This window comes from Crocodylus siamensis, chromosome 2 (assembly GCF_052110815.1).
Source record: "Crocodylus siamensis isolate JL-2025a chromosome 2, ASM5211081v1, whole genome shotgun sequence".
Taxonomy (NCBI): domain Eukaryota; kingdom Metazoa; phylum Chordata; order Crocodylia; family Crocodylidae; genus Crocodylus; species Crocodylus siamensis.
In genome coordinates, this window is record NC_143396.1 from 121,068,179 (window position 1) to 121,093,505 (window position 25,327).

Below are 25,327 nucleotides of genomic sequence, written 5' to 3' on the forward strand. Positions count from 1 at the left end.
GGAGCATGTGCCAGTACTAGCTATTTTCCTGTGGTCAATTTTCATCATAGTGCCAGTAGCTAACAAAACTGACAATAGTTCCAATGAAAGTCAAACCCTTTGAACATAAACAGAGATCATTATATTTTTATAAAATGTTGTTCTTTGTTGACTGGCTTACATCGGAGGGGGCGGGGGAGGTTTCAGCAGTTTAAATTTTAATGGGCCAACTTGTTACATGTAAAAACAAACAAACAAAAAAGGATTTTTCAGACAGTGGGCATTCTACATTTTCTGAAAATCATACCTTTTGAGGTAACTTAAGTTCTGATTGCCAGTGTTCATGAAGATGTTATGTTAATACGATGAAGCTTTTAATTTTCAAAGTACTTTGCAAAAATTAATGGGTATATTTTCAGAGGTATCAACTGAGTTAAAATGAATGGTGCCTTGCACCTCTGCATTATTGGATTATTTGCTGATGTCTACTAAAAATATATTTGTTTTCTAGATAGTATGAGGGAGTGAATAGTTTTAATGTAGACCTTTGAGGAAACAAAGCCATCCAAAGCAATGACTTGTCAAGAGTTTACTGTAAGTGTTTTTTTAACAATATATAACATTCAGTTAAATATTTCTTGTGTTTGTGCAACCACAGTAAATTATCATTTCAGTAATTATCACAATTTTATTCAAAAGGTCTTATACACTCATCAGAAGACCAAGAAATCAAAAGTATGGCAAGATGGGGTTTTGAAGACCAGCATTGGAGGAAATAAGGTGAAGAGTTCAAGTTTAATACAGTATGATCTATTCTCTGAGTCTACCAAATCCACTCTGCTCTTTGAAATGCAGTGATTTGATTGTTTAACATTTCATTATGTTTCAATGCAGGTAACCTTATTTGATGACAAAGGACAATGTTTGGAGAGCATATTTGTCAGAACTCAGGTATATTTTTAACTAAAAACTAGTCTGTGTTGGGACCACTTTTCATCTTTGCACAGTCTAAATTTCCTTGTCCAGCTATTTTGTCTAATATATTCTGATTTTATCAGTTGTTACAAATACAGGATTTTAAATGGTCAGATATAGCATATTTTTGATCTAACAAAGTGTAAAGCATTATAGTAGTAGATTTTCACTACAGTGGATAATGTCTAATAAATGTGCTTTTTGTGGATAGCAAGTATCATTGTACTGTATAGTGCAGGAGTGGCCAACCTGCAAAACTGGCACAGGCAGCCTCTTTGTGTGGCTTGCAGGAGATTGGGCAGGAGACAGGAAGTGGCAGATAAGGCAGGAAGCAGAAAGAAAAGCAAATGAGGCAGGGGGTACAAGGCGGGAAGCATAACAGCAAATAAGGCAGGGAAAAGGGATTGGAAAGGCACTTGGAGAGGGTGCAGGGCTATTTTGTGGTATGCTTTCCAAAAAGGTTGCCCCCCGCACTGATACAGCAAGTACATTTTTTTTAATTGCATGTGATTGTGCAATTGCATAAGCTTGGGACATTCAATAAATGTATACTGATTACTTTCCATCACTCCTTTAAATAAAGTCAATCTAGATGCACTCACTGATTCTTGGGAGCAATATCAGCTGTAAGGTAGGTGAGTGGTGCTTTTTAGACTCAAGGTACCTCATGAAAAAGGCCAACTCTTCACTTTCATTCATTTTTTAACTACAGAAAAATAGTACAATAGTACTTCTGTTCCAAAGAAGTCAGGAAGACCAGAACAGGACAGGATGTTTTTGACGCTGTGGATTCCTGTTTGAAATCTCTGGGTTTACCATCTGAATCACGTGTAGGTTTTTGCACACCTAACACGAGGTGTGCACCCTGGTTGAGAGTCACTGACCTAGACTGTTGTGTGCTTGAATTTGCTCTGTATGGTCCTTTCTTATACTCAAGCTCCTTCAGGCATGGAGCTGTCATTTGGTACGCTTCAGTTATGCAGACTAAAATTGATAGATATATATAAATAAATGATATAAGGAGCTGGGTACCTGAGAACTTTGTTCTTTTTGTAATGCTTCTATCTGGTAATGTACACAATCTCTGGCTATTTTAAATTACATTAATTTAACATACTAAGTGCTAATTGTTGCTTTCACATTTAGTCTAATCCAGTTATTTATAAGAGTTATATTTTGAATTAACATTTATTTTTTGGACATGTTAATATTTTAAAAGGAAAATTCTCTATGTATTAATATGTTTTGCAAGATGAAGAGAATTTCAGTGTTTCAGGTACCTCAAGTTTTTCTTTTCTTTCTCCTTTAGGTGAAACCTGGAGATGATTTAGAAGGTGATCAGTATTTGATCACAGTTGAAGCAGAAAAAGCTACTGAAAACAATTGTACCTATCCACCAAAGAAAATAGAAGCTTCTGCATCAAACAGAAATGGCGTGAAACCATCTAATCTACCTCTGCTACACCTACCTGTTGGCTTGAAAAGGAAATTTACAGTATGTCTTTGTTTTATATGTTATATCTAAAAATCTTATGCCATTTAAAACCTTACTGGAACCTCTCTTAATCTGTGGTGTCGTGAAAACCTGTTGTGAACAGCTGAATTTTATGTTCTCAACAGTGTGTGCCTTATCACCTGAATGTGGATGTCCTAAAACTATATTGAACCTTTTGTCTCATGTATTGCTCTCTGCTTACACAGTCTGTGAGACTGTTCTGACTTTGAGTGAGATTTATTGGGCTTCTGCTTCACTGGAGTGAGTTCAAGTGAGGTGCATGTATATGGATAGAAGCATATAAAAAGTCATGTGCAAATCTCTAAAACAAAACATTAAAAAATTATGCTGTATAAACCTATGACTTATTAAACTCTCATTGGATTTGCTGTTATAACCAAATATGATTTTAAAGTCTTTATTCATACTGTAGTAAGTACTCCTTCAACTAAGCATCATGAAATATAATTTTATGTATATATTCATTTATAAGTTTATATCTATAGATTATGATTTTTTTTTATCTATAGAGTCTAAATATATAATATTTCATGATGCTTATTTGAAGGAGCACTTTCTTATTACAGTATGACTAAAAAGTCTTAAAAAACTCTTAATGGAAGTTTCAGCATATATTTGGGTTATTGAAAATAAAATAATGCGTAGGATGTAGGATAAATTAACAGTTGTGATGCCCAGTACACACCCAAAGCAACTGGTTGAACCTACCCTATTTACATGAATCCAAAATTACTTTGAATTTAAGGCAGCCTCCCAATTATTAGATTTTTATTCAGGGAAAATTATACATTTGTTATAATTTTCCATGTATAGAATCTGATTATATGTAGATCATTTAAAAATTTTTCCCTCCTACATCTGCAGTTTCGAAAGCAGTGGTGGGTAGGCAGGTAGTCTCCCTCATCCCCCCTGTGCCTGCCCTCCTGTCACTTGTCCACCCCTTGGTGCCAGCCCCTTCCTGTCATCTGCTTCTCCCTGTAGCTGTTTCCCTTATGTGATGGCTCTGTTCCTAGTCCAGCTGACAACAATGGTGACAGCTCTAGCTCCAAGTCCTGTTCAGGGCTGGAGGCAGAGCTAGAGCTGCAGCAGCTTCCTTACTGCTGCATGGTCTCTCTGGTGCTCCCCCACTCTGCTGCTGTGAGCTGCAGCTATCAGCAGTGCTGCTGCCTGGCCAGGCTGGAGTGGCTCATTCAGCATGGGAGGAGGCACCATGACAAGAGGATTATGGTGGAGACTGCGCAGTTGGGGGTGGTGGAGGGGGTGGAGCTTCAACAACTGCCCACCCCACCTGTATTTGAATCTAAGACGAGGCTTTTTTTCCTCCCCAAAGTTAAGTGGGGAAAAAACTCATCCTGAATTTGAGTAAATACAGTATGTAAACAAATCAATCAGTATTTACTCCTTGTGTGTGTGTTTCAGCAGTTTCTTGCCACGCAAATACACTTGAATGCTTATCTTTGTTACCCTTTTTTCTCAAAGGGTCTCAAAATATTTCATGATTGGAATAAATATAATCTATGTGCTTTAAAATGTATGGGCCCAACAAGATGGATTTATAACATATTTGATACTAAATACACTTATATCCTTCTGCTTTTTCAGGCGTGAGAACCAGAATGATCATGCCACTGAGTGCTACATTTTCATGGTGTGGTAGATTTTTGTGTTTAACAGCATTATGGTTGGTGGAGCTGGAAATTATAAAAGCCCAATCATTTTCCATTAACCATGTGAAATAGTTGTGGGAGGTTTGGTGAGAACATGCAGCATGATATACTGTAGGTTAGTTTTTATCTTTTGAAACGTGTTAATAAAAAGGATTAATTTTAAAACTTTCTCTTAGGGCTTCAAAGGGCCACGTCAAGTTGAAAAGAGAGTGGCAACAGTGGAAGAGAGTGTATCACCAGCAACCTCTTCATCTAAGTGGTACCAGTCTCCTTTTCCTTCTGAGTTGTATGTCACCTCTCCTTTGTTTTCTGCTATTTGCAAGAAACAATCAGGAAGCAGTTTGCCTGAAAACTCTAACAGTGTTGTTTGCGCAAGTAGTGCTAGAGAAGACGTTTTCATCTCCTCTCTGGTTTCCTCTCCGTATACTAACAGTTACAAAGAAGATATACAAAATAGAAACCATTGTCACCCTATTGCAGGTTCTGTACTTACGAAGCAAGAACCTTCAGTTACTGGATGTCTGAAAGCAGCCTGTGAGACAGTTGGTGTGGAAGTCTCTCAGAACATCAGGAGCAAAGCACAAATAATAGCACTTCTGAAATCCAAGCCAACACAACAATGCAGGGAGCAAAAAGCTGAAGACATAAAGGACATTTCTAGATGTCAGCCTTCTGAAAGAAGAGGTATTTTATGTAAACAGAACAGTACATTTGTACCTGAAGGTGCAAACAACACTGACATAGGAAGCACTAAAGATACAGAGCACCAATATCATGCAGAAATCACTGAGACTAATACAAGCCGATGGGATGTTTATATGCTGCCAAGTTCAGGTGGCCAATCTTATGATGGAGTTGTCATGGGAAAGAAATATGACCAAGAGACAAATGATGCAAGTCTGACTTTACAAGCCCCTTGCCACCCAAAGGCTTTGCAGTTCTTTACAACCTCTGTGCAGCCAGTTGGACAAGAGTTAAAGTACAGTTGCATGGAACTAATGGATGATGGAGAGCATGATAATGGGGAATGTAAACTAACTTCTGAAGCATCTACAGTCTGTAGAAGTGATGGGGCAGCTAAGCTATTGGCCATTAATGGATGTATTGGCAAAGACCAGCCAAGTAGTACTGTATTATCTGAATCCAACATAAATAAAAAGAACAACCTTAAATGTGCCTCATCTTCAGAGGCTGTTTATTATGCAAGGAATGCAGATGAGTTTGTTACCTTTGAAACAAATATTCCCAAATCCAGTGAAAACCTAGAGACTGACAGTGTTAAAGAGCCAGAGGGCTTTCTTGCTCAGCCACAAATTAAATCTCAATCAAGAATAAATGTAGACAGTGTAGCTGGTGACTCTGGGGTGCCTGTGTGTGTAACATGCGCTGGTCCTAAAGCTGTACATGAGGACTTGCCTGAATGTGGCAAGCTTAGTGATCTGCCTGAACAATTTTTGGAGGTTAACTTCAATCTGTTAGAAACTTTTGATTTCAGTAACACTGAAGATAAAGAGCTATGCAAAGGGAATGTGCTTTCACAATGTTCAGCTGGTTCGACAGAGGGAGCTGTGACACAAAAGGAGATGAGAGTTCATGGGCAGTGTGAAGTAATGACACTCAGTAATCAAGAAAAAGATGTCAAACAATTGACATTTCTGGGAGGGACAGATGAAAATTTTACCCCAGAGTGTCTGCCATTACAGGCTTGTGTTAAGACCTCTGAAGGTTGTGACCGAATTGAGAGAGATGCTGCAGCTCCTTCTCAGATTGAAGTAAGGTGTTCAGATGCTGATACTGTTGTAGAAGATGCAAATAGAAGCACATTAAATATTGAAACTGCAATCAGTAAGAACCTTGATTTCTACCCAGCATGTACCATTAATGACATGTCTTTAGTGAATAACAAGCATACTGATCTAGTGCAAAGTGGAGTGAATAATTACGAATGTGATGATAATAGCAACAAATTTGAGAAAAATAAAATTGTTTCATATATTCCTTCTGCTTTAAAGACTTCTATTGACAAAAATTCTAAAAAAGATACTATAGAGCTTGGAAGTGCAGATTCCCAGGGTAGTTGCTTAGAATATTTCAGTGATTCTCCTGGTGGTGATATTAATTCAGAAAGTCCTTTGGTAACCTTCCCTCTAATGACTGGCTGTTCTGATGGTTCGTGCCATGATGCAGGGAAATACCATGCTGCATTTACTACTCAGATTTTCAAACGTGATACTTTAGCAAAAATCCAGCAGTCTTCAGAGAAAGGGGAGATGGATGAAACTGAATTTGAAAATGTGTCAACCGTCATGAATTCCATCCAGGAACCAAGGGAAGATGAAAGAATGAGAACTGATTGCATGAAATACTTGGCTTGTGATGAAAATTCCTCTGGTCTTCCTGATCTACCAAATGACATCAGCCTTCTAAGGTCTTTGACTGAGCATAGCACAGCATTAGAAAGCTTACACAGTATGGAGAAATGTAATAGCTTGCTGTATCAAAGAGAGACTTATAAATGTGAGCCCACTGGAAAATTTGAAGGTTAGGTAAACTTCCATTTTATATTGGATTCTGAATTATTGTTGATGGCTTTCTATACTGATGTTTATCTAGTTCTTATTTTTCCTGTGGGGGAAAAAATGATTTTTATAAAAAGTTAGGACATTCTGGTTAACAAACAAATATTTTTAGGAGTTATGTCATATATATTAAACTTTTTTCCTATGAGTACCCATGATATAGCTAGATGTTTTCCTGAAACTGCCAGTCATAATGCCAGAGTGTTAACATTCACAATTAAAAAATCTGACTGTTAATTGTAACTTACAAACTGATTTTGCCCTATTGAGAACAACTTGGGTTTTTCAGTGTACTTTACTTGGTGTCAGATTTAATCCTTAAGAAATAAGAAATGAATTAGGGCTAAGTAGGATTGACATTTGTTTGACAAGGTCTGGATAAAATATAGCTTTAATAATAAAGACTATAGCTAAATACTGTGTTATTGTCTGAGAACTGAGGTAAACTCTTCTTCCTTCTAACATGGTAGAGTATTGGAACAACTAGAGAATAGAAGAACTGAAAAACAGTGGAAAAATAGTAACTTGATACGTGAAACTATATATAGAAGAGATGTAATTTATTGTCAGTACAAATCATATGTGTAACAGTAATTGATTACAGCAAATAGCTTTAGAAGGTCTCATTTTTAAGGCCTTTACTTTTGATTTTGAACAATTGGGGATTGTACCCTCTACCATTTGAATGTCTCTGACAAGCATTTGACTTTTAAACATGGCTATTAAGCATTGAAATTTGACAACAAATAGCTTTTGTCAAAGCAGACCATTAAAATCATTGAAAAGAAATTGAAACTGACCTTTGATTATGAGCCAGATCCTGTCTGTGGTTATACCTGTGAATTGGACAGAATTTAGCTCTGTATGAGGTGGACAGCTTAACATGCCAAGAACAAACTCTAAACATAAGAGTTTTGTAAATATGGTGGTATTCTTTCCTTACTGAAATTTAAAATAAATAGAATTATTTTTCTTCATGCACTTCTCATGATGTTGTATATAAAACAAAGATTAAGAAAACAACCAAAATAATTATAAATAGCTAATTTAATAGAAAATATTTAAAGGAGCTGCTCTTGAAATTATTTTAGCATTTAAGGCACTAAGCCACTTGCGGGACTGGATGAATGAATTCAGTTACTGGAAAATATAACCAGAGAAGCAAATGGTTGAGCCAGCTAAAAAGATTTATTTGTTGCATATTAAATTAGGGTTGGAATTTTTTAGCTATGATGGTCCAGGAGCATGTGAGAGAAAAAAATCTTTCCCTTGCATATTAAGTTCTTATTTTAGATTTCCCATTCTAGCAGTATGTTTAATAATATGATTGCTCTTCGGTGAACTAGAGATGTTAATTTGGAAAATATTAGCATTGGTATCAGTGGCTTAGCAATCTGAAATACGAGTTAATTCTTTTTCAAATGTAAGTCATAACATGCCAGCAAAGGAAGAAATTGCTCATATTTACTAATTTAGTGAATATCAAGCTTTCCATGTCAACGACATGTATGAATACTGACCTTGATGAGCTTAGGTTAGTTTTAAGTCACTTACAAAGACATTGCTAAGTATAGTTCTAAGACCCTTTCCAGTGTTTCTTTGTTTTATTTAATACGAGAGGTAGTGATACGTCAGTCCAATGTCAGATCAGCACCAATGTAACGAAAATTGACCGTAGTGGAAATCAGCCTAATGCTCATAGTTGCAGTGCAGCATGTAGGTGGTGAGGAGCACAGGTGGGCAGGTTGGTAAGTCTGCTGTGGTGGAAGGGGCTAGGGGAGGGAATGGGAACTGGCAGTGGGGCAGATCAAGGCCCCTGCGGGGGGGGGAGGGAGTGGGGCTGAGGCTGAGACTGGGACAGGTGCTGCCCAGCCGGGGCGGGGCAAGGAATGGAGCCGCAGCTCATCTAGGGGTATGGGGCTGGGTGGGAGGGAGGGCACCTCCCACCGCTGCGTGTACCATGGGAGGGCATGCAGGGCATGTTCCCCTGGATCTGATTGGGGTGGTGCTGGCTGCCACTGCAGGCTGGGCCCGGGGCTGCACTGGGCTCTTCCCGGCAGGGGGTGGACCAGGCTGTACTTGGGGCAGGTGGGTGGCGGTGCTGGGAGGAGGGGCTGGGGGGAGCTACAGCAAATCTTAGGGTGGTTTCAGCCCCCTATAGCTTCCTTCCCAGTGCTGCCAGCCCACCCTGAGTACAGCCCAGCCCCTGCTATGAAGAGTCTGCCCTGCACAGATCTGGGGGCACACATACCCCATGCCTCCTGGGGTGTGCACAGCATCATGAGCTGCACCCCCCTGGGATGAGCTGCAGCTGTGTCCCATGCCTTGCCCCACACCAGCTGGGTAGTGCCTGCCCCAGCCCCACTCCCTTCCTTACTACAGTGGCCTTGATCTGCCTTCCCCCTCTCCTTCCACCACAACAGACTTGCCAGCTGGACACCTCTCTTTAAGCTGCCAGACTGCATATTGGAAATTAGATACGGCCAATACACTGATACGCCTCCTTTAAAATCAGCTATCGGTATCGGCCCCAAAAATCTCTATTGGTGCACCCCTAGTAGAAACAGATGTGGCCAATTGAAGAGGACCAGCTGTGCCAGGATATATCCACTTCGGTGGATGAAATGCTTGTTGTTCTGCAGGATCAAGCCCTTACTGCTCCTTGGAGTGACCAGGGCTCAGTCATGCAGGGTAACACTCAGGGTATATTTCTACAAATGTTGGGGAGGGAACCCATGCAGGTGCTCCAGGGCCTTCAGGGTCCCAATCCTGCCTGCCCTAGGAATGGGAATTCTTGGGACATGCAAGGTTAGGCCCTTGAAGCCCTGGGAGAGCTTGCCCTTGGTACCTGGAGAACATGGGTGGCTCTGGGTTTTCTGTCTTCCTACTTTAAAAGAATCAGGTGTCTGTTTCAAAATAGTAGTATGTCATGCTCACAGATTTTGGCATTTAAGGTGCTACAAGGAGCATGGACTTCTTGTTTGCCTGGCCTTTGTGCCTCCATACACATGTTTATGGTGGCACAGAGGCAACCCCTGTTTACAACCTTACTCTAACAAGATTAACTACCTCTCTCTGTTTAAAATAAGAACAACTAAATAAGGATAAATGCTTTGACATTGGCTTAGTTCCAGAATGCTGGGGTCTTTTGGCTAATTTTCTTTCTTTTCCTCATGCGGGACATTCATTTATGTGCTTTGCTAGCATTACTGAAATTGTTTTATGGTCTAATCTTTCAAAAGACTTAGACTTCTGCTTAACTTTACCTGTATGAGTTATTTTGTTCATTGGGCCAAAAAAAATTACTGGTTGAGAGTCTGTGGTTACTGAATAGCATGGGAAACTTTTTAAAACAAATGTTGCTACAATGAAATTGCAGTAGCTCCAAAGGACTCCTGAAAATGGGCAAAAGATGACAAAAAAATGTATCAACCTCTTCTGTGGTGATACATGTCATGAAAACTTTTTATACCCATATTACTTGCATAAGTGTGTGCAGTAAGTTGTGTATTAAATATTTAATGTAATTTTTTATGTATGTAGCTAACTGAAAAAATGGGCCCAAACACCTACTCCTACTCAAGGGAATAGTTCTGTTGATTTCAAGGGAACAGCTACTCACATAAGGGCTGCAAGATCAGTTTCTATATAATAAGACTTTTTATGTTTTGAATCAAAATTGTAACTAAAACTTGGTCTTTTTTCATTCTTTGTAGCTAGGAAACAGTTTGCAGAAGTGTCTTGTTCAGGAGATATGCAAACATCTTGTTTGTACTTTGATTCTTCTAACCAGAGGGTAATTCATTTTCATGTGTGTAATCATACTTTTAAAATAAGCTTGCAGAATTCTCCTTGAATTCAAATTATGGTTTGTGTTACAGTAGTGGTTGCGTTGGGAGTCATTTAGGAATATTAACCTGAAATACATATTTACGTACTTGAACATAAAACATAGTTGACTTGTGGCTCTTGTGATATGAATGAGGCTAAGAGTATCATAGACTATCATAGAACAGAATATTTAGTTACACTATAAAATGAAGGCAAGGATATAAACCTTTATGTTTAAAAGCCTGAATCTACCACTAAGAAGTTTAAATTTATTAAAAAAAAAAAAAAAAAATTTCCTTTGAGAAAGTTATTCCATAATTGTTTCTTATGGGGTTTCTTACATCTCTGTCTGAAGCATCTAGTATTGATATTCTAGGAAGTCTTAAAGGGATTAAGTTCTTCTCTTTATCATAGTTCTAATTGTAATTTTAAATTCTGAATAATTTAAGTGTGAAATATATATTGCATATTTTTTAACCTTGTCAAGACTTGATACTTGAAAAGCTAGTAAAATATTTATTCCTTGGTAAGATTGTACAAGTCTAAGATTTTCAGAATTTTATTTGCAAAGGTGCCATCGCTTTTTCATGGAAACCACTATGTCATCCAATATTGGTATTAGATAAGCCATATTAAACCTTTACAGTCACTTATTTAACATACAAGAGTGGCTGAAAAACATGTTCTTTTTAGCATATTTATTGTATGCCTCTTTATAAGTCTTTAAGGACCATTAATATACATGTTTGACAGTGCACTTGAATATTCTTCATGAGATCAGTTGGATGACTTGTTTGCTTCATTTTACACATGTGAGGACTAAAGCTGAAGTATGGAACAGCTTCAGTAACGATATAATTTTACTGCTTAAATCATTATCACCTAAGAAAACAATGTGACAATAGCGTTCTGTCATATGATTCCTGTTTTCAGCACACCTTTTACATTTGTACTATTAAAAATAAAATATTGTTCCATCATTATGCTGACTGACTGAAGACTGAAATGCAGTCCTCATTCATATGCCTGTTTTTGTTGCTCGTCTTGTTTTCTTTGCTGAAGGTAGCTCTTAAGGCATTCAGTTTAGTAGCTGTGTTCCTTTTCTCTGTACTTGGAGGTGCCCAGAACGTATTTGGGTAGTGCAAAATAACAGTATTTACAGTCCCAACTTCTCAAAAAGTTCCCATTTAGCTCAGTGGAAAATTTAAAAGGAGTTTTTAACTGAGTAAGGAATGAAGGATTGGGCCCTGAAACAAGATACGGTTTGGAAACGGCAATGGGGAAACCAAAAGGAAAAGCAGAGTATTTTATAAAACTTTAAATAAAAAGAGAACAGCCATTGCTCTCATGATTTACTACAGTCATTCTGATTTATATTTTTTATCATTGTTCACATTGTCCCCCATTTCTTTTTTTCTCATGTTTCTGCCACTTTGTGATGATCCTTTCTATATCTGAGCGAAGGTATCTTTGATTGAATTTTTGTGGCTGGTACTGGTAGATTCGGATTCCGTCTTGGCATAGTATTATAGCATGATGGAAAAAGGGCCAGGCCAAAATATGGGACCACTGAAGGCAACAGTCAACCATTATGGTTTCAAAGTGTTCTTAAGATGGTATCATTTGTAGCGGACACGAATCTAACATTAAGTGTCTTCTATTCCAGCTACTGTATTATTTTCACTACCGTGGTATGTTGTCTCATTTTCTCTTATGCGTGATACTATAATGGACATTTTTCTTTCCTGATGCTTTTTCATGTTGGAGCTTTCTTTATTCAGGTCTTTTTTGTGTAGCTTTTTCCTTTTATGATTTAACTTTTCTTTTGCTGCTTGCTTGGACACCACGTCCTTTTAAGTGGTCTAGGACCTGAAATTAGGCTGTGTGAGGTATTTTGCAGGGAGCCTGGCTTCATTATACTGATTTTATCTGGTGCTATTAACAGTCTTCACTTTCATCCCCAAAGACGTAGTTTACCTCTTTCCTTAAACTGAAAGAGGTGGCCGTTTTTTTCCAAACACATTTTTCCATTTCTCCCTGTCACATTTAAATGGCAGATGTTATTTATGACCTGCTTGTTGACTTTCCGACTTTCAAACAATGAACGTGACTTAGAGCATTTGCTACCGACAGAAATTGTCAGAAAAAAAATAAGAACTATTCCACTTGGATATGGAATTTGGAACTTTCTGCATGGAGAAGGACTTGATTGCAAGCCAGAACAGGCAATCTACTAAAATAACTTGTGTACATAAAATAGCTGATTACCCTACTTGATTAACTTGCTTTTGTTGGTTTTTTTTTTGTTTTTGGTGCTTTGTATCCAGCCTTCTTCTGTGGAGGCACCTGTGCTAGAAACACCCATTCTACCTGTGATCCAAGGCCGGGGAAACCTTGGGACTTTTGACTACCAACCAAAGGTACAATCTTTTAAGTAATGGCAATTCAGAATAACAGTTTGTTTTTTTCAAGAAAATGCTAAATTGCATTCTTAATCCCCCTCTGCCTCTCCCTCCCCCAAAAAAACAGTTTTAGTGCACCCAGCTCTTAATACACCTTATCTGTATGTAGTTTTCACTGGAGATCTCAAAATCATAGCTTAACATTTGAAAGGGACATTTTGTGTTGAATTAGAAATTTGTGTAGTTCACTGGTGTTGAGCTGCATAGACATCGCTGCTTTTTGTCAGTGTTCTTAGCAGCCTTATTCTAAGTTCCAAAAATTGTCCTTTGTATGTATAGGAAATGTTTTCTGATAGTAGATTCTTTCAAAGTAGTTTTTTCTTTCATTTAACATTTAATAATAATTGCAATACATTGTGTAGCCAGTTGAGTTTCAAGGTCACCAAATAAAAGGATCAGCAGCTAGTGAGATGATGATGAGATCTTCTAACTCACTGTTAGGATGGAATCAACATCCAGTAACTTCAGAGCATGAAAGTCTCACAACAGAGAGTTATTTGTCAGCCCAGTTTTCAAGTAGTTATATCCTGAGTGACTTCATACAGGTAAAATGAGGTTTGTTTTAGTTGCTTTGTCTTCTCTTAATACAAGAACATAATTTGTCCAGATGGTGATGTTAAGGAGAATTAACTATTAATCATAAAATGTAAATCATACCAGAATCACTAGGAACTGAAAACTATTCAGAGTTTGAGAATAACCATTGTTGAGTAATGATCCTACAAATATTTGCTATGCTCACACGAGTAGTTGAAGTTTCTGAATTTATTTTAATACATTTCAAAGATCAGTCTAAAATATGCTTGTAATTATGCAGCATTGAATGAATAAATTCCTCATAAAGGAAAACAATAAAGGGCTTTTTGAGTCATTCTATTTTCTTTATAAGAGTGAAAATTTAAATCTGCCCAGTCCTGATATCCTGAAGTGCATGCAGAGTTCCAAATCAAATTTGAAAAAATGATGTTCCAACTTATTCATCTGTTTTTGATATGAGCCAGTAGATTCCTGGAATGCTATACTGTGTCTTCATTTTTATAATAGAACATCAAGGGCAGTTCTGAAAGGGCTATTTGGATGGGCTTTTCCTTTCCAACACCCACTGAGATTGCAAATATTTCTTTTTTTTTTTTTGGAAGTGAGGTCTTGAAATGAAAATAATGGTGATGTGAAAAAGAGTATTCTATCAGCTTTATGATTTTTTTTGTCTTTTTCTGAAGTCCCCAGGCTCAATGAATTCTCCAGAAGATGATCTGAACTTTATTACAGAAGAGAACATTAAAAAGTCTGACTTTATTGAAGAGCCAGATGCCAGTAAATCTTGTAAGTAAAAGTAAATGTGAAAATAATGATGGTCACTGTGACTAGTCTATCTGAAAGTTGTCTTTCCTTTTATCTAGCAGTGATATTGGATATGACTTCTAAAATTCCAGAATGGATGGAATCTTCTCCTTCAGATTTTAATCTGGAACTGACCCAGTGGACTACAAGGAAACATAACAAGGTGTGAACAGGCTTCTTATTTTAAGCCTTTCTCCTATAATATTAGTATCTAAGTATATTATATTTTGTTAGATGTCTCTTGAAATTTGGTAGAAATGTATTAGATAAGGTGATATAAAATAATAAGAACATTCTTGAGATTTTTCTTGTCTTCGGTACTCAGATGTACATATTTTTTTTCTTTGTGTGTAGGTGATGTCACAACTGTTCTCTTCATTAAATCCAGATTCTATTTCCTTAACTTTAAATAGTGAAGAAAATATGATCGATATCCCTAAACAGGAGTCGCTGACATGTGGAGCTTTACCAAGCGATACAGAACATTTGGAAATCTTTTCCAGTAAGAAATTATACTTTATAATTGCAGTTAATTCTGCTTTTTCCAGCAGAGCTTTGAAGTCCTTGACCCAGACCAGACCCCCAGTGCCCATTGGATATACCAGCTATACCTGAGCCCTAATCCTGTGGTGTTCAGTGTATGTACTGGCAACTACCCCTTCTTCAGAGCCTCTTTGTTTCAGCTTCTAAATGCATGTTATTTATCCATAACATTTAAGCACTGATTAGCTAAAAGATCTTGCTAGTGTGAACAGATTTGTTAAACAAGGATTGTACGCTTTTTTTTTTTTTCCCCTTAAGCTTTACACCAAATCAAAAGCTGGAATCCAACATCTCACTCTTAGTAATTTTTTATTTGTTGTCTTTTAATTTTTCTCCATCTTATGATACTTTTGAACCTATTTTGAGTAACTTGTGTTGCATCTGGCTACAGTGTCTTCTTTATGCTGAATTTAAACAAATGGGGACTTGTACTTTCAGAAACCTGGTATTGATAAAGGTTGATAATATTTAATTTTATATTTGTATTATTTTATATTTTATCTTTTTTTTAAATTGTTTTTTTTTATTGCCCCCAGCACAAATGAGGGTGGTATTTTTTATTGAAAACTTATTGCTGATACAATGATGTATTTCCAATATTTATAGACAGTTTCATTACTAGAACTAGTTTACTGAGACTTTTTTATAAAAATGTATATTTTTATTTCACTATAGAAAATTGGATTTGAACATAGAAATTTAAATTGTGGAACAATTATATTTGAAATTCCTTATTAGGTGGTAAGATTTAGCTTGGTAATGTACAGGAGAAGTGAGTACAAAGAGCTTGCTATTACAAGAGAGGTCAATATTCACAAGAAAGTATTTGATTTTTTTTTTTAACTTTTTTCTCTGTGTCTTGAAGCCTAAGATTTGCATCTCAGGGACAGGTGCAGTAGGTTGCTAAAGACGTATTTGTCTTGCAGGAATAGAGCAGTCCAGCTGTCCAGGAGATGGCAACCTGTCAAGACCCTGCTCCAGACTTAGAACAAGAACTCCACTTGTCACTGTTCCTGCCACTGGGAAGATTCCTGATTCAGAAGTTTATTCAGGTGTGACTGGCTGTGAGGAAGTCCAGCAAGCTTTTGGTTCTCCAACAGTCAAAATGTATGACAAATCAGCAGTGTTTCACGTCAGTGCTTTTGGGCCTGAGGACAGGAAGTATGAAACCTTTGGGTCTGGCGAGTGTATGGAAAAAAGACAAGAGGCATTTATGCAACCAGTGTTCCCTAATGTGGCTTCACAAAATGGACAAAGCAAGTGGCTAAAATATCAAAACACAGCTCAATGTGATTTGATAACTCAAAACAGAGGTGATGTGAAAGTGACTGATGACTTCTGTGCTGAGAATGTCATTGGAATGCCACCGGCTGACACTGGAGAGAGTCAGAGTGATGCCTTGAATAAAAGTTCTTCAGACTCTGTGCATTTGCAGACGATAAAAAGCATACTGGGTAAACACCGTGGAAATTTTAGTAGCCAAGATTCTGTTTCAGAGGGGAAGAAACTTTCTCTGCACTTAAACCACGTTCCAGTTCCTGAAGCAACACAAAAGGTGTTAGGTCAGTTGAGCTGCCAGACTGTAACAGGAGACACCCAGGTGTGTAGCTATTCAAGCAGACTGTGTATACTTATTACATGTTTGCCCCATTGGCCCTGCATGTCTGAATGTCCTGTCAGGAACAGATCTAGTCAAGGGCAGAATCCTTTGTAAAATGGTCCTGAAAATTCACTGTTCTTGACAGAGTCTTCTCTCTTGCTCAGATCATACTAATGGAAAGACCAATAATGTTTAAAAACTATTATGGTATAGAAATTTTCATGGGTAATGGGCGATATATTTATTTTTGATGGAAAATCATTTTATTAGGCACCTTCGCTGTATCTGTGTAATCTGGGGAATATTATGTATATAAATGTCAAGCAATAATTCTATATGCTTAATAGCAGAAAAAATACCCAACTACAGAACTGGGCCTGTCACAAAGTGACAGCTTATAGTGCATTTTTTTTTTTTACTTTAAATCTTTTCTAACTCTGATTCTTGGCATCCACTGCCAGCTATAGATGTGTATAATTTGAATATTGTTGCTGATTGACATGAAGAGAAGTAATTTATACCACGAATGTCCAGCCTGTATTTGGTAGAATTATTTTTCAAAATGTGGTCATCCTAAGTTCCCTGATCAACATTAAAGTAAAGGTGCAATAGGATCTGATACGGGATCCCAAGTCAAGCTTTTTGCCATGTTGCATGTACATGGCAGGACACACAGTTGTGGGATCCTGCATCTAATCCCATTGTATCATATTGCTGGTAAATGGGAAGCCCAATCCCTGGCTTCCCCTGCACCAATAAGCAACAAGCTTGGTTCTCAACTTGGGAAGTGCACCATATGCTCCTGCAGCTGGGATTCCTGAGAGCCAATTTGAATTCCAGCCTCCGGAGGGCATGGTGCACTCCCTTGCCTGGGAACTTCGATTAGCTGACATGGCTCCCAGCCTGTGGAGCACATAGGAGTCTTGAAAAGCTCCTGTGTGCTGCAGAGGCTTGGCACTGGTGATATAGAGCCAGAGTCAGTGGACTCCAAGAGACCTGTAAAATCATCAAGTCCTGCCCCCTGCCATAGGCAGGAGGTTAATGAGCTCAAGTGAGCTCAACTAGATGCTTGAACACGTCCAAGGATGTTGACTGTACCACCTCTGCTGGGAATGTTCCAGGTTCTAGTTACTCTTATGGAGAAGAAGTTCTTCCTTATGTCCAGCCTAAATCTTTCCTCTATTAGTTTGTGACCAGTGGTCCTCATCATCCAAAGGGGTGCATTCCTGAAGGGTTGCTCTCCCAGATCCTGGTGTTCTCCACTGACATATTTGTAGGTGGCTATCAAGTCACCTTGCAGCCTCCTCTTTCCCAGACTGAACAAGACCAGCTCCCGGAGTCTCTCCTCATAGGGCCTATCCTCCAGGCCCATAATCACATGAGTGGCCTTTCTCCGCACCCTCTCGAGTTTATTTGCATCCTTCTTGAGGTATGGCACCCAAAACTGGGCACACTACTCCAGTTGCAGCCTCACTAATGCTCAGCTGAGAGGGAGAAGCACCTCCTTGGATCTGTTGGCAACACATCAGCTGATGCACACCAGAGTTCTGTTTGCCCTCCTGGTGGCTTCCTTGCACTGTTGGCTCATTTACATTTTCTGGTTAATTGTGACCCTCAGGCCCTGTTCAGGTGCCATGCCAGCCAGTGGGCTACCACCTATCCTACAGTTGTGGTGAAGGTTCTTTCTACCCAGGTGAAGGACCCAGTACTTTTCCTTGATGAACCTCATCTGATTCTGATCAGCCCATAGAACCAGTCTGTCACGGTCATCCTGGATCTTTACCCTGTCCTCTGTTGTGCCTGCATTTCCCCACAGCTCGGTATCATCAGCAAACTTAATCATAGAGCATTCCGCCCCCTCATCCAAGTTAATATGTTAAATAGCACAGGTCCAAGCACCAATCCCTGTGGGACACTGCTGGGGACAGTCCTCTAGGATGAGGCCATCCCATCAATTACAACTCTCTGGACCGGCCTCTAAACCAGTTATCCACGCACCTCACTGTCGGCTGGTCCATGCCAGTACCCTCCAGTTTGGCTGAGAGAATTTCATGGGAAACAGAATCAAAGGCCTTACTGAAATGTAAGTAAATGATGCCTACCTCTTCACCCTTGATCTGGTTAGTTACCTGGTTGTAAAAGGACACCAGGTTTGCCGAGCATGATCTTCATTCCACAAAGCCGCGCTCGTTGTTTTTTAATATCCTGTCAGTTACAAGCTTGTGATTGATGACCTCTTTAATCATTTTTTCAAAAGTTTTTTCCGAAGTCAAACTGACCAGTCTGTAGTTTTGCAGGGTCATCTGTCTTCCTTTTCTTAAAGATGGGCACCCATTGACTGTCTTCCAGTCATCTGAGATTGCCCCTGAGTTCCATGACTTTTTGAAAATCTTCGCCAAGGGCCCTGCTACAAATTAAGTCAGTTCTTTCAGGACTCTTGGCTGTAGGTCATCTGGCCCAACAGACTTGAAAATGTCCGCTTGTTCTAAGAGGGACCCTCACCTGTTTGGGATTGATTTCATGTTGTTTATAGGCTTCCCTGTGTTGTCTGGGTTTCTGGATGGGTGCACAGCTCCTTTAGCCTTCTGGAATACCAATGTGAAGTATTCATTTAGGAGCTCAGCCTTTTCGTGAGAGTCAGCTGTGGGCTGTCCCTCCATATAAAGCAGGGGTCCCACAGTGAAGGACTTTTTGTTGTCTTTTTATTTCTGATGCCAGCTTGATCTCCATCCCTGCCTTGGCTTTTTGTATCTCATACCTGCAGACCCTGGTTATATAAATAAACTCTTTTCTGGTTGCTGAACCTTCTCTCCATTGATTATATGCATCTTTTCTGTTTCAAAAGTTCTCTAATGTCCCTGTTGAGCCAGGTGGGTCTCTTGGCTCCTTTCCTGTTCTTTGATCACATAGGAATGGCCTCTTTTTGGGCAGTGAGAATTGCTCCTTTGAAGAGGCACCATTGTTCCTGAACTCCGAAATCATCCAGTCACTGGTCACAGAGAGCCTTTCTAACTAGGCTCTTGAGTTTCTTGAAGTCTGCCGTTCTGAAATCTAGGACTTCTGTTCTACTAATTAGGATCCTCACCATCCACCGGAAGGCTAAGCTAATCGGATCGTGATCACTGTCATCCAGAGTACCTCCAATCTTCAGGTCCCCTATCATTTCCTCCCCTTTGGTAAGCACTAAGTCCAGATTGGCTTTATACCTAGCTGGTTCTTCCACAACCTGTGACAGAAACAGGTCATCAACAGCTGCCAAGAAATTGGCTGACTTGCTGGAGCTGGGCCAATGGTCCTCCCAACAGATGTCAGGGTAGTCACCCATGACAATTGGGCCTTTATTTCTGGCTGCCTCAGTCGATTCCCTGGAGAATGCCCGATCACTCTCCTCTTCTTGAGAGGGAGGTCTATAGTAGACTCCTCACCATCAGGTTTCCCTCTCCTGAGCCTTCTTGTATCTTGACTCAGAGGGTCTTGAGGGACCTCTCTGCTATCAAAGCTGACCTGCAGGGAGTGGTATGTTCAATTAAAAGCCTTATAGGAACCAGCCACAAAGTTATTGCACATATTACTCAAAATATGTGCAATAACTTTGTGACTTATTGCTTGTTTTATCATACCATTAATTGAATGAACGTGAGACCAAGTCACTACTTAAAATGTGATTAACCCTTTAATTGCATCTTAAGTGTAACTTCTGTCGGACCTAATCATGTTACAAATGTTACAACTGCATTTGTACACATAAGTAAAGATAATGCTCTAGCCCAGCATTTCTCAACCTGTGGGTCACAAGATTATATGAAAAGGTCACGAACAACCTTTAAAAATGGATTCTCCTTTAAAAGGAGAAAAACATGGGAAATCATGGCTTTTCCCTTGCCGACTGGCAGAGTTCCAGCTATCAAGGCGCTGCTTCCCCCCCACCCCAGACACCCACCCTCTACCCCACACACTATGGGGCTGGGAGGCAGTGGGTCCAGACTGACTATTGATGTTTACAAATGGTTCCTGGTCCAAAAAAGTTTGAGAACCACTAGTATAGGCACAGGAATGACATGTAATTTTACATGTATCCCATTAATAGAAATATGAATATTTTTACATATAATAGGTGAATCTGTAGATTTGGTAAGTGTATTTCAGGTGGTCTTCAAACATTTAACTCTCCAGATTTTCTGCTTTTACTCTGTTTTGACTTTTCAAATTGGTTTTAAATGAATTTTCTCTTCAGAAAAGAAAGACACTTTCAGTTATTTTTTGTTTAAAGCAGTTTAAAAAACAAAAACATTAACTTGATATATCATAATGGCTGATTTAATACTATTTGACAACCATGTTATATTAACGTAGTTAACTATAAATCACACTTTGATCTGTACTTTCTTACCCACTACTGTAACAAGTAATATGATTATTACAACTCAGGAGTTCTATCTTTAAAAAGTATGATTGATTTGTTCATTCTCTGAATGTAGAGTTGTCAAATACAGAGTAAACTTGATGATTTCCCTTTATAACCAGTTACTGTTTTATTACTTTTGTGTAGCTTTCATGCAGAAAGGTGGGGGGAGAATGGGATATAATGTAAAATCAAAATGAGCTTTTTAAGTTGGAACCTCCTTTTGAAGTTTATTAGCATTTGTAATGTTTGTTCATACACTGGTTATGTTAATGAGGTTATTAAGGCTTAGAAATGTTACTTCAAAATGCAGTTGTTAGTTTTTTAGAATTTAATATTCTGTTGTTGAATACAAAGAACTGAAGAGCAGATTTGCAAACTGAAACAAAAACTGAATTCTGAATATTGAATATGTATTTTTAAAAGTTTGAGAAAAATGTATTTCCAGGCATAAACCTGATATGCTAGATTTCAGCGTTATTTCTGCTTTTAGTATCTGGTGCTTGTACAGGGTGTCTCATTAGCTATCAGTGCTTTACAAAGTCACATTATCCTCATTTGACAGGAAGCTGAGACACTGAGAGGAAGTGACTTGTCCAAAGTCACTGGGCATATGGCAAAACTGACAATGAAAACCTTATGTCCTGAGTCCCAGTCCAGTGTCTGTTTCGCAAGGCCACATTACTTGCTTAGTTTGCTAGAGTTCTGCTTTAACCTCTGTGCAGAAATGGTGCTAATTATGAGTTAGGTGTAATTCATCAGAGTATAAAGGACTTGAACACCATACTTATGCGCCATTTAAATTCAGCTTAAAGCCTTAAAATTGGCAATTAAGTTTTTCATAGACTTTATTTAGCTCATTTGTATTTTACTCTGTTCAGCCTTCTGTAAGTTCATATCATAATATAGAATGCTGCAAACTTGCACTTGTTTAATGTTACACATATGAGCAGTCCTTAAAAGTCAGTGAATTGATCATGTATGTGAACAGAGCTTCTGATCTTAAATTAAGAGTTAGGCTAACAAACAATTTATTTGTGAGTCCTCATAGAATGGCTGTAAAATCAGTCCCTGATTATTCTTATTTGTATACATTAACTGAGCATAATATTTTTCAAAAAGGAAGTGGGTAACTTTTTGCATGCCAAACAGTTATGGATCAGGAATCAAAATTCCTTTAATTCATGATTATTCGTTTTAATACAGAATTAAGGCATCGGGATTTAGCATAGGTTTTTAATGCCTTATTTTATTACTTTGCAGGACATATCAATCTCTGAGCTTTCTTTTCCTGCAGGGAGGAAAGTAAAATATGCTAATTTTCCTCAAAGAAAAATATTTATACCCACTGCATTTCAGTCTCATGCTCATTACAAACAGATCTTTACAGCTGCTTTGACAGGTACGATTAATAATTTATTCTGAAATTACTATAAGCTGTCAGTAGGTTTTTGATATTTTAATATTTTTCTGAAGTTTTACAAAACAAAGACACAGTGGTGGAATGTTGTTTGTATGCGTCTTAGTTATTTGAACCCAAGGCTTGCTAAAACTGATTGCTGTTTAGACTGATCTGAATTGTTTAAAAGGAGCCTGAATGTGAAATTCACCTCTATGCAGTTACTCAGAACCTACCTAAATTGGGGTGTGATTAAGAGTTTTTTGCAGCCCGCTTGCACAGCCACTTTTGCAGGCATTTCGTGGTGGCCCTGCCCCTCGTCACTAATTGGTGGAGAGGGCTGCCTTTCGTGTGATCCCACCACTTTCCACTGATTGGTAGAGGTGCCCCAGTGGGGGAGGAGGGCAAATGCCAGTTTTTACAGCAATCACAGTAACCACCACTTGTGGTTTCTGCAAAAATTGTGAAAGCACATGTTAAGTTGGTCCCTGGAAGTTACCTAGCCCACAGCCTGTGTTACACTTTTTTTTAGATCTACTTTAATTATCAGTATTTGCAACTCTGGTTTTTAATGTGCAGATACTTTAAGTGGGGGGGGGTTGTGGAAATAAGGCAGTTGAAACTCATGAGTGTGCATATGCAAGTTATGAATTTTGCATCTTGAAGATATTTAGTTACTTTCAGAGGCTAGGTCCAAATCCCTTGGAAAAAATGTCACTATTGATTTAGAAGCAAAAGTAACCATGAAGCATGTGTTTGCTTAACTGTTATACATACGTAAGTATTTTAAGATAATCCTAAATTCTCTCTCTTTTCATATGGAGAACACTTAAACATACTGCTTTTTGAGCTGTCAGAAAGGCTACATAAGGCTCTTTTGAAAGTGGACATATCATTTTACACTTCAGTGGAAAATGGCCAAGGAGAAAGTGAAGAAAACCATGTTCCTCTCTGCAATCACAAGCAAGCTGCAAAGCTTGTTATGGTTAAAAAAGAAGGTAAAAATAAGGTACTGTTTGTTGCTTGTTTATTTAAAGTTTTGGTGATTTATTCACATGATGCTTGGATTATATTCAGGATGGTTCTGTGTATTTTACAACTATATAAGCTGCTAGTAATTATATACAGCTATATAATTTCTAAACTGCTGATATCAGTGTTAATACCTGGTATTAATTTGATATTCTGAGAGATCTTTTCCGTCTATGAACATCTGTATGTGTAATACATAATATTTATACAGGTTTCGCTCACTTTATGCAGGTTCTGTATGTGAGAATTCACGTGATGACCCTTTTTATACCAAAAATGTGTTATTTGCAAGGTAAATTCACTCTTTTATGCGATCGGTGTGGCAGAATCCAACAGTCAGTTGCTTTGTGCAGTGCGTTGTGGCAGTGACACGTACCAAACTATAGTTTCCTGTGTGGATCTGCGCGCCTCGCTCATTGTCTGTGACACACATTTCTGTAATTGCCAAAAGTGGTGGAAATGGGTCTGGGAGGTCAGTACAGTCAAGGTCTTGGAATATCCCTGTTTGTTATATTGTAAAGTGGGTTCCTTTTACGTGAATTTGAATTATGCACCATTTTCCAGAAACGCATGTACCACATAAAGCAAGGGAAACCTGTATATTATATTCATATGTATGTAAATTGGGATTTGTATATCTAAATTTCTTTTTTGGGTACTATGATAGTTGATTAGCAGTCAGGATGCAGTTACAAAAATAAACTGATTTTCTGCAGCTTCTTGGTTTTCTGGCAGACTCATGGACATTCATAAAAACAGATTTATTCTCTTATTATTTACATAGTGTCTAAGTAGGGCTAGCTTCCTTGCATTGCCACTTATTTAAGTAAGTTTTGATGGCTTCTCTCTGTTCTAGGGTCGTCTTTTTTATACCTGTGATGCCCCAAAAGCTGACCAGTGTACATTTTTCAAGTGGGTAGAAGAAGTTAACCCAGGACAAAAAAATTCCAGACCCAATGTAGTGCTTCCTGATGTAAAAAGTATTGGAGCTTACCTCAGAAGTCAGAGGATTTTCCTCTATGAGGAATGCCAGCTTTTGGTGAGGTATATTGAAAATATGTCCAACTCATAATGTCATATGAAATATAATATTTCTAAATGTCCAGCTGCAGTTTTGCTGCTATAACTCCATACACTTCAGTGAAATTGTGAAACCACGATTAAAAGAATTTGCAACTCCATTCAGTCTGTGTTAATGATTTTGTGTAGCAGTTTAAAAGTGAGCTGTCTGACAGATAGTTACAGTGGTATTTCAGGTACTGGTTTCTTACGATAGTTGAAGAAAACAAGATCAGGTCACAGGCACCAGGTACTCTATGTAATGTTGTCTTAATTAAATCCCTTCTGATTTGTCCTGCTTTCACTACTCCTCATTGCTTAATATTTTTCAGAATGCTTTTTGAACAGAGTTTGACAAATCCACTTGGCAGTGCCAAGTTGGAAATGTGCTGTGAAAAGGACACTAGCTGGGCATTTTCTACAGAAATTAAATTTCCATCCCTCTAAGAACTCTTACAGTTTAAGAGCTCTTTAACCTTCTGAATGTGAACATGGATTTTTCAAACAGACAATGTGAAGTGAGCTGCCTTACATCCAAATCTTAATCCTAGCATCTCTGTTATGATAGAGAAAGTAAAATTTTACTACCCTTTAAAATGTTCTATGTAACAGCCCTATTCCAAGTGTTGTCTCCATTAAAATGGAATATTCTACTAGCCAAAAAACTTCTATAGCCTCTTCATCAGTCAAGAATTGGCAGCAGTGATTAGGTGACTGATAGTTGCCTATTTTTACCTTCAAATCACTATTTTAATTGGGATGCAAGTTAGTTGTGATTAAAACCTCTTACTGTATGAAACTCCTTTTTCAGGGGAGAATGGGGAATTTTCTTTAACAAGGGACAGGGAGTTGTTAAGCCATCAATTTCTGCAAAATTTAAGTTTTAACTTTAAAAAAAATAGTCCTCACGGTTTTGAATGGAACCTTTCAACTATGAACTTA

General features: G+C 38.3%; 1 protein-coding gene across 2 annotated transcripts in view; it reads left to right on the forward strand.

Moving 5' to 3' along the window:
- ZGRF1 (zinc finger GRF-type containing 1) overlaps positions 1 to 25,327 on the forward strand; it is a 53,571-nt gene that overhangs the window by 2,534 nt on the left and 25,710 nt on the right. The window contains exons 2-16 of one of the 2 annotated variants that reach the window (XM_090036676.1): positions 491 to 573; positions 679 to 759; positions 874 to 930; positions 2,264 to 2,449; positions 4,314 to 6,678; positions 10,433 to 10,512; positions 12,875 to 12,967; positions 13,372 to 13,554; positions 14,230 to 14,332; positions 14,410 to 14,513; positions 14,705 to 14,852; positions 15,820 to 16,493; positions 22,159 to 22,297; positions 23,119 to 23,303; positions 24,183 to 24,370. In XM_090036676.1, the coding sequence (XP_089892802.1) occupies positions 553 to 573; positions 679 to 759; positions 874 to 930; positions 2,264 to 2,449; positions 4,314 to 6,678; positions 10,433 to 10,512; positions 12,875 to 12,967; positions 13,372 to 13,554; positions 14,230 to 14,332; positions 14,410 to 14,513; positions 14,705 to 14,852; positions 15,820 to 16,493; positions 22,159 to 22,297; positions 23,119 to 23,303; positions 24,183 to 24,370 (4,607 nt within the window). In that variant the 5' untranslated portion in view covers positions 491 to 552. The remainder of the gene's footprint in view (positions 1 to 490; positions 574 to 678; positions 760 to 873; positions 931 to 2,263; positions 2,450 to 4,313; positions 6,679 to 10,432; positions 10,513 to 12,874; positions 12,968 to 13,371; positions 13,555 to 14,229; positions 14,333 to 14,409; positions 14,514 to 14,704; positions 14,853 to 15,819; positions 16,494 to 22,158; positions 22,298 to 23,118; positions 23,304 to 24,182; positions 24,371 to 25,327) is intronic. The other variant, XM_090036677.1, reaches the window with a different exon arrangement.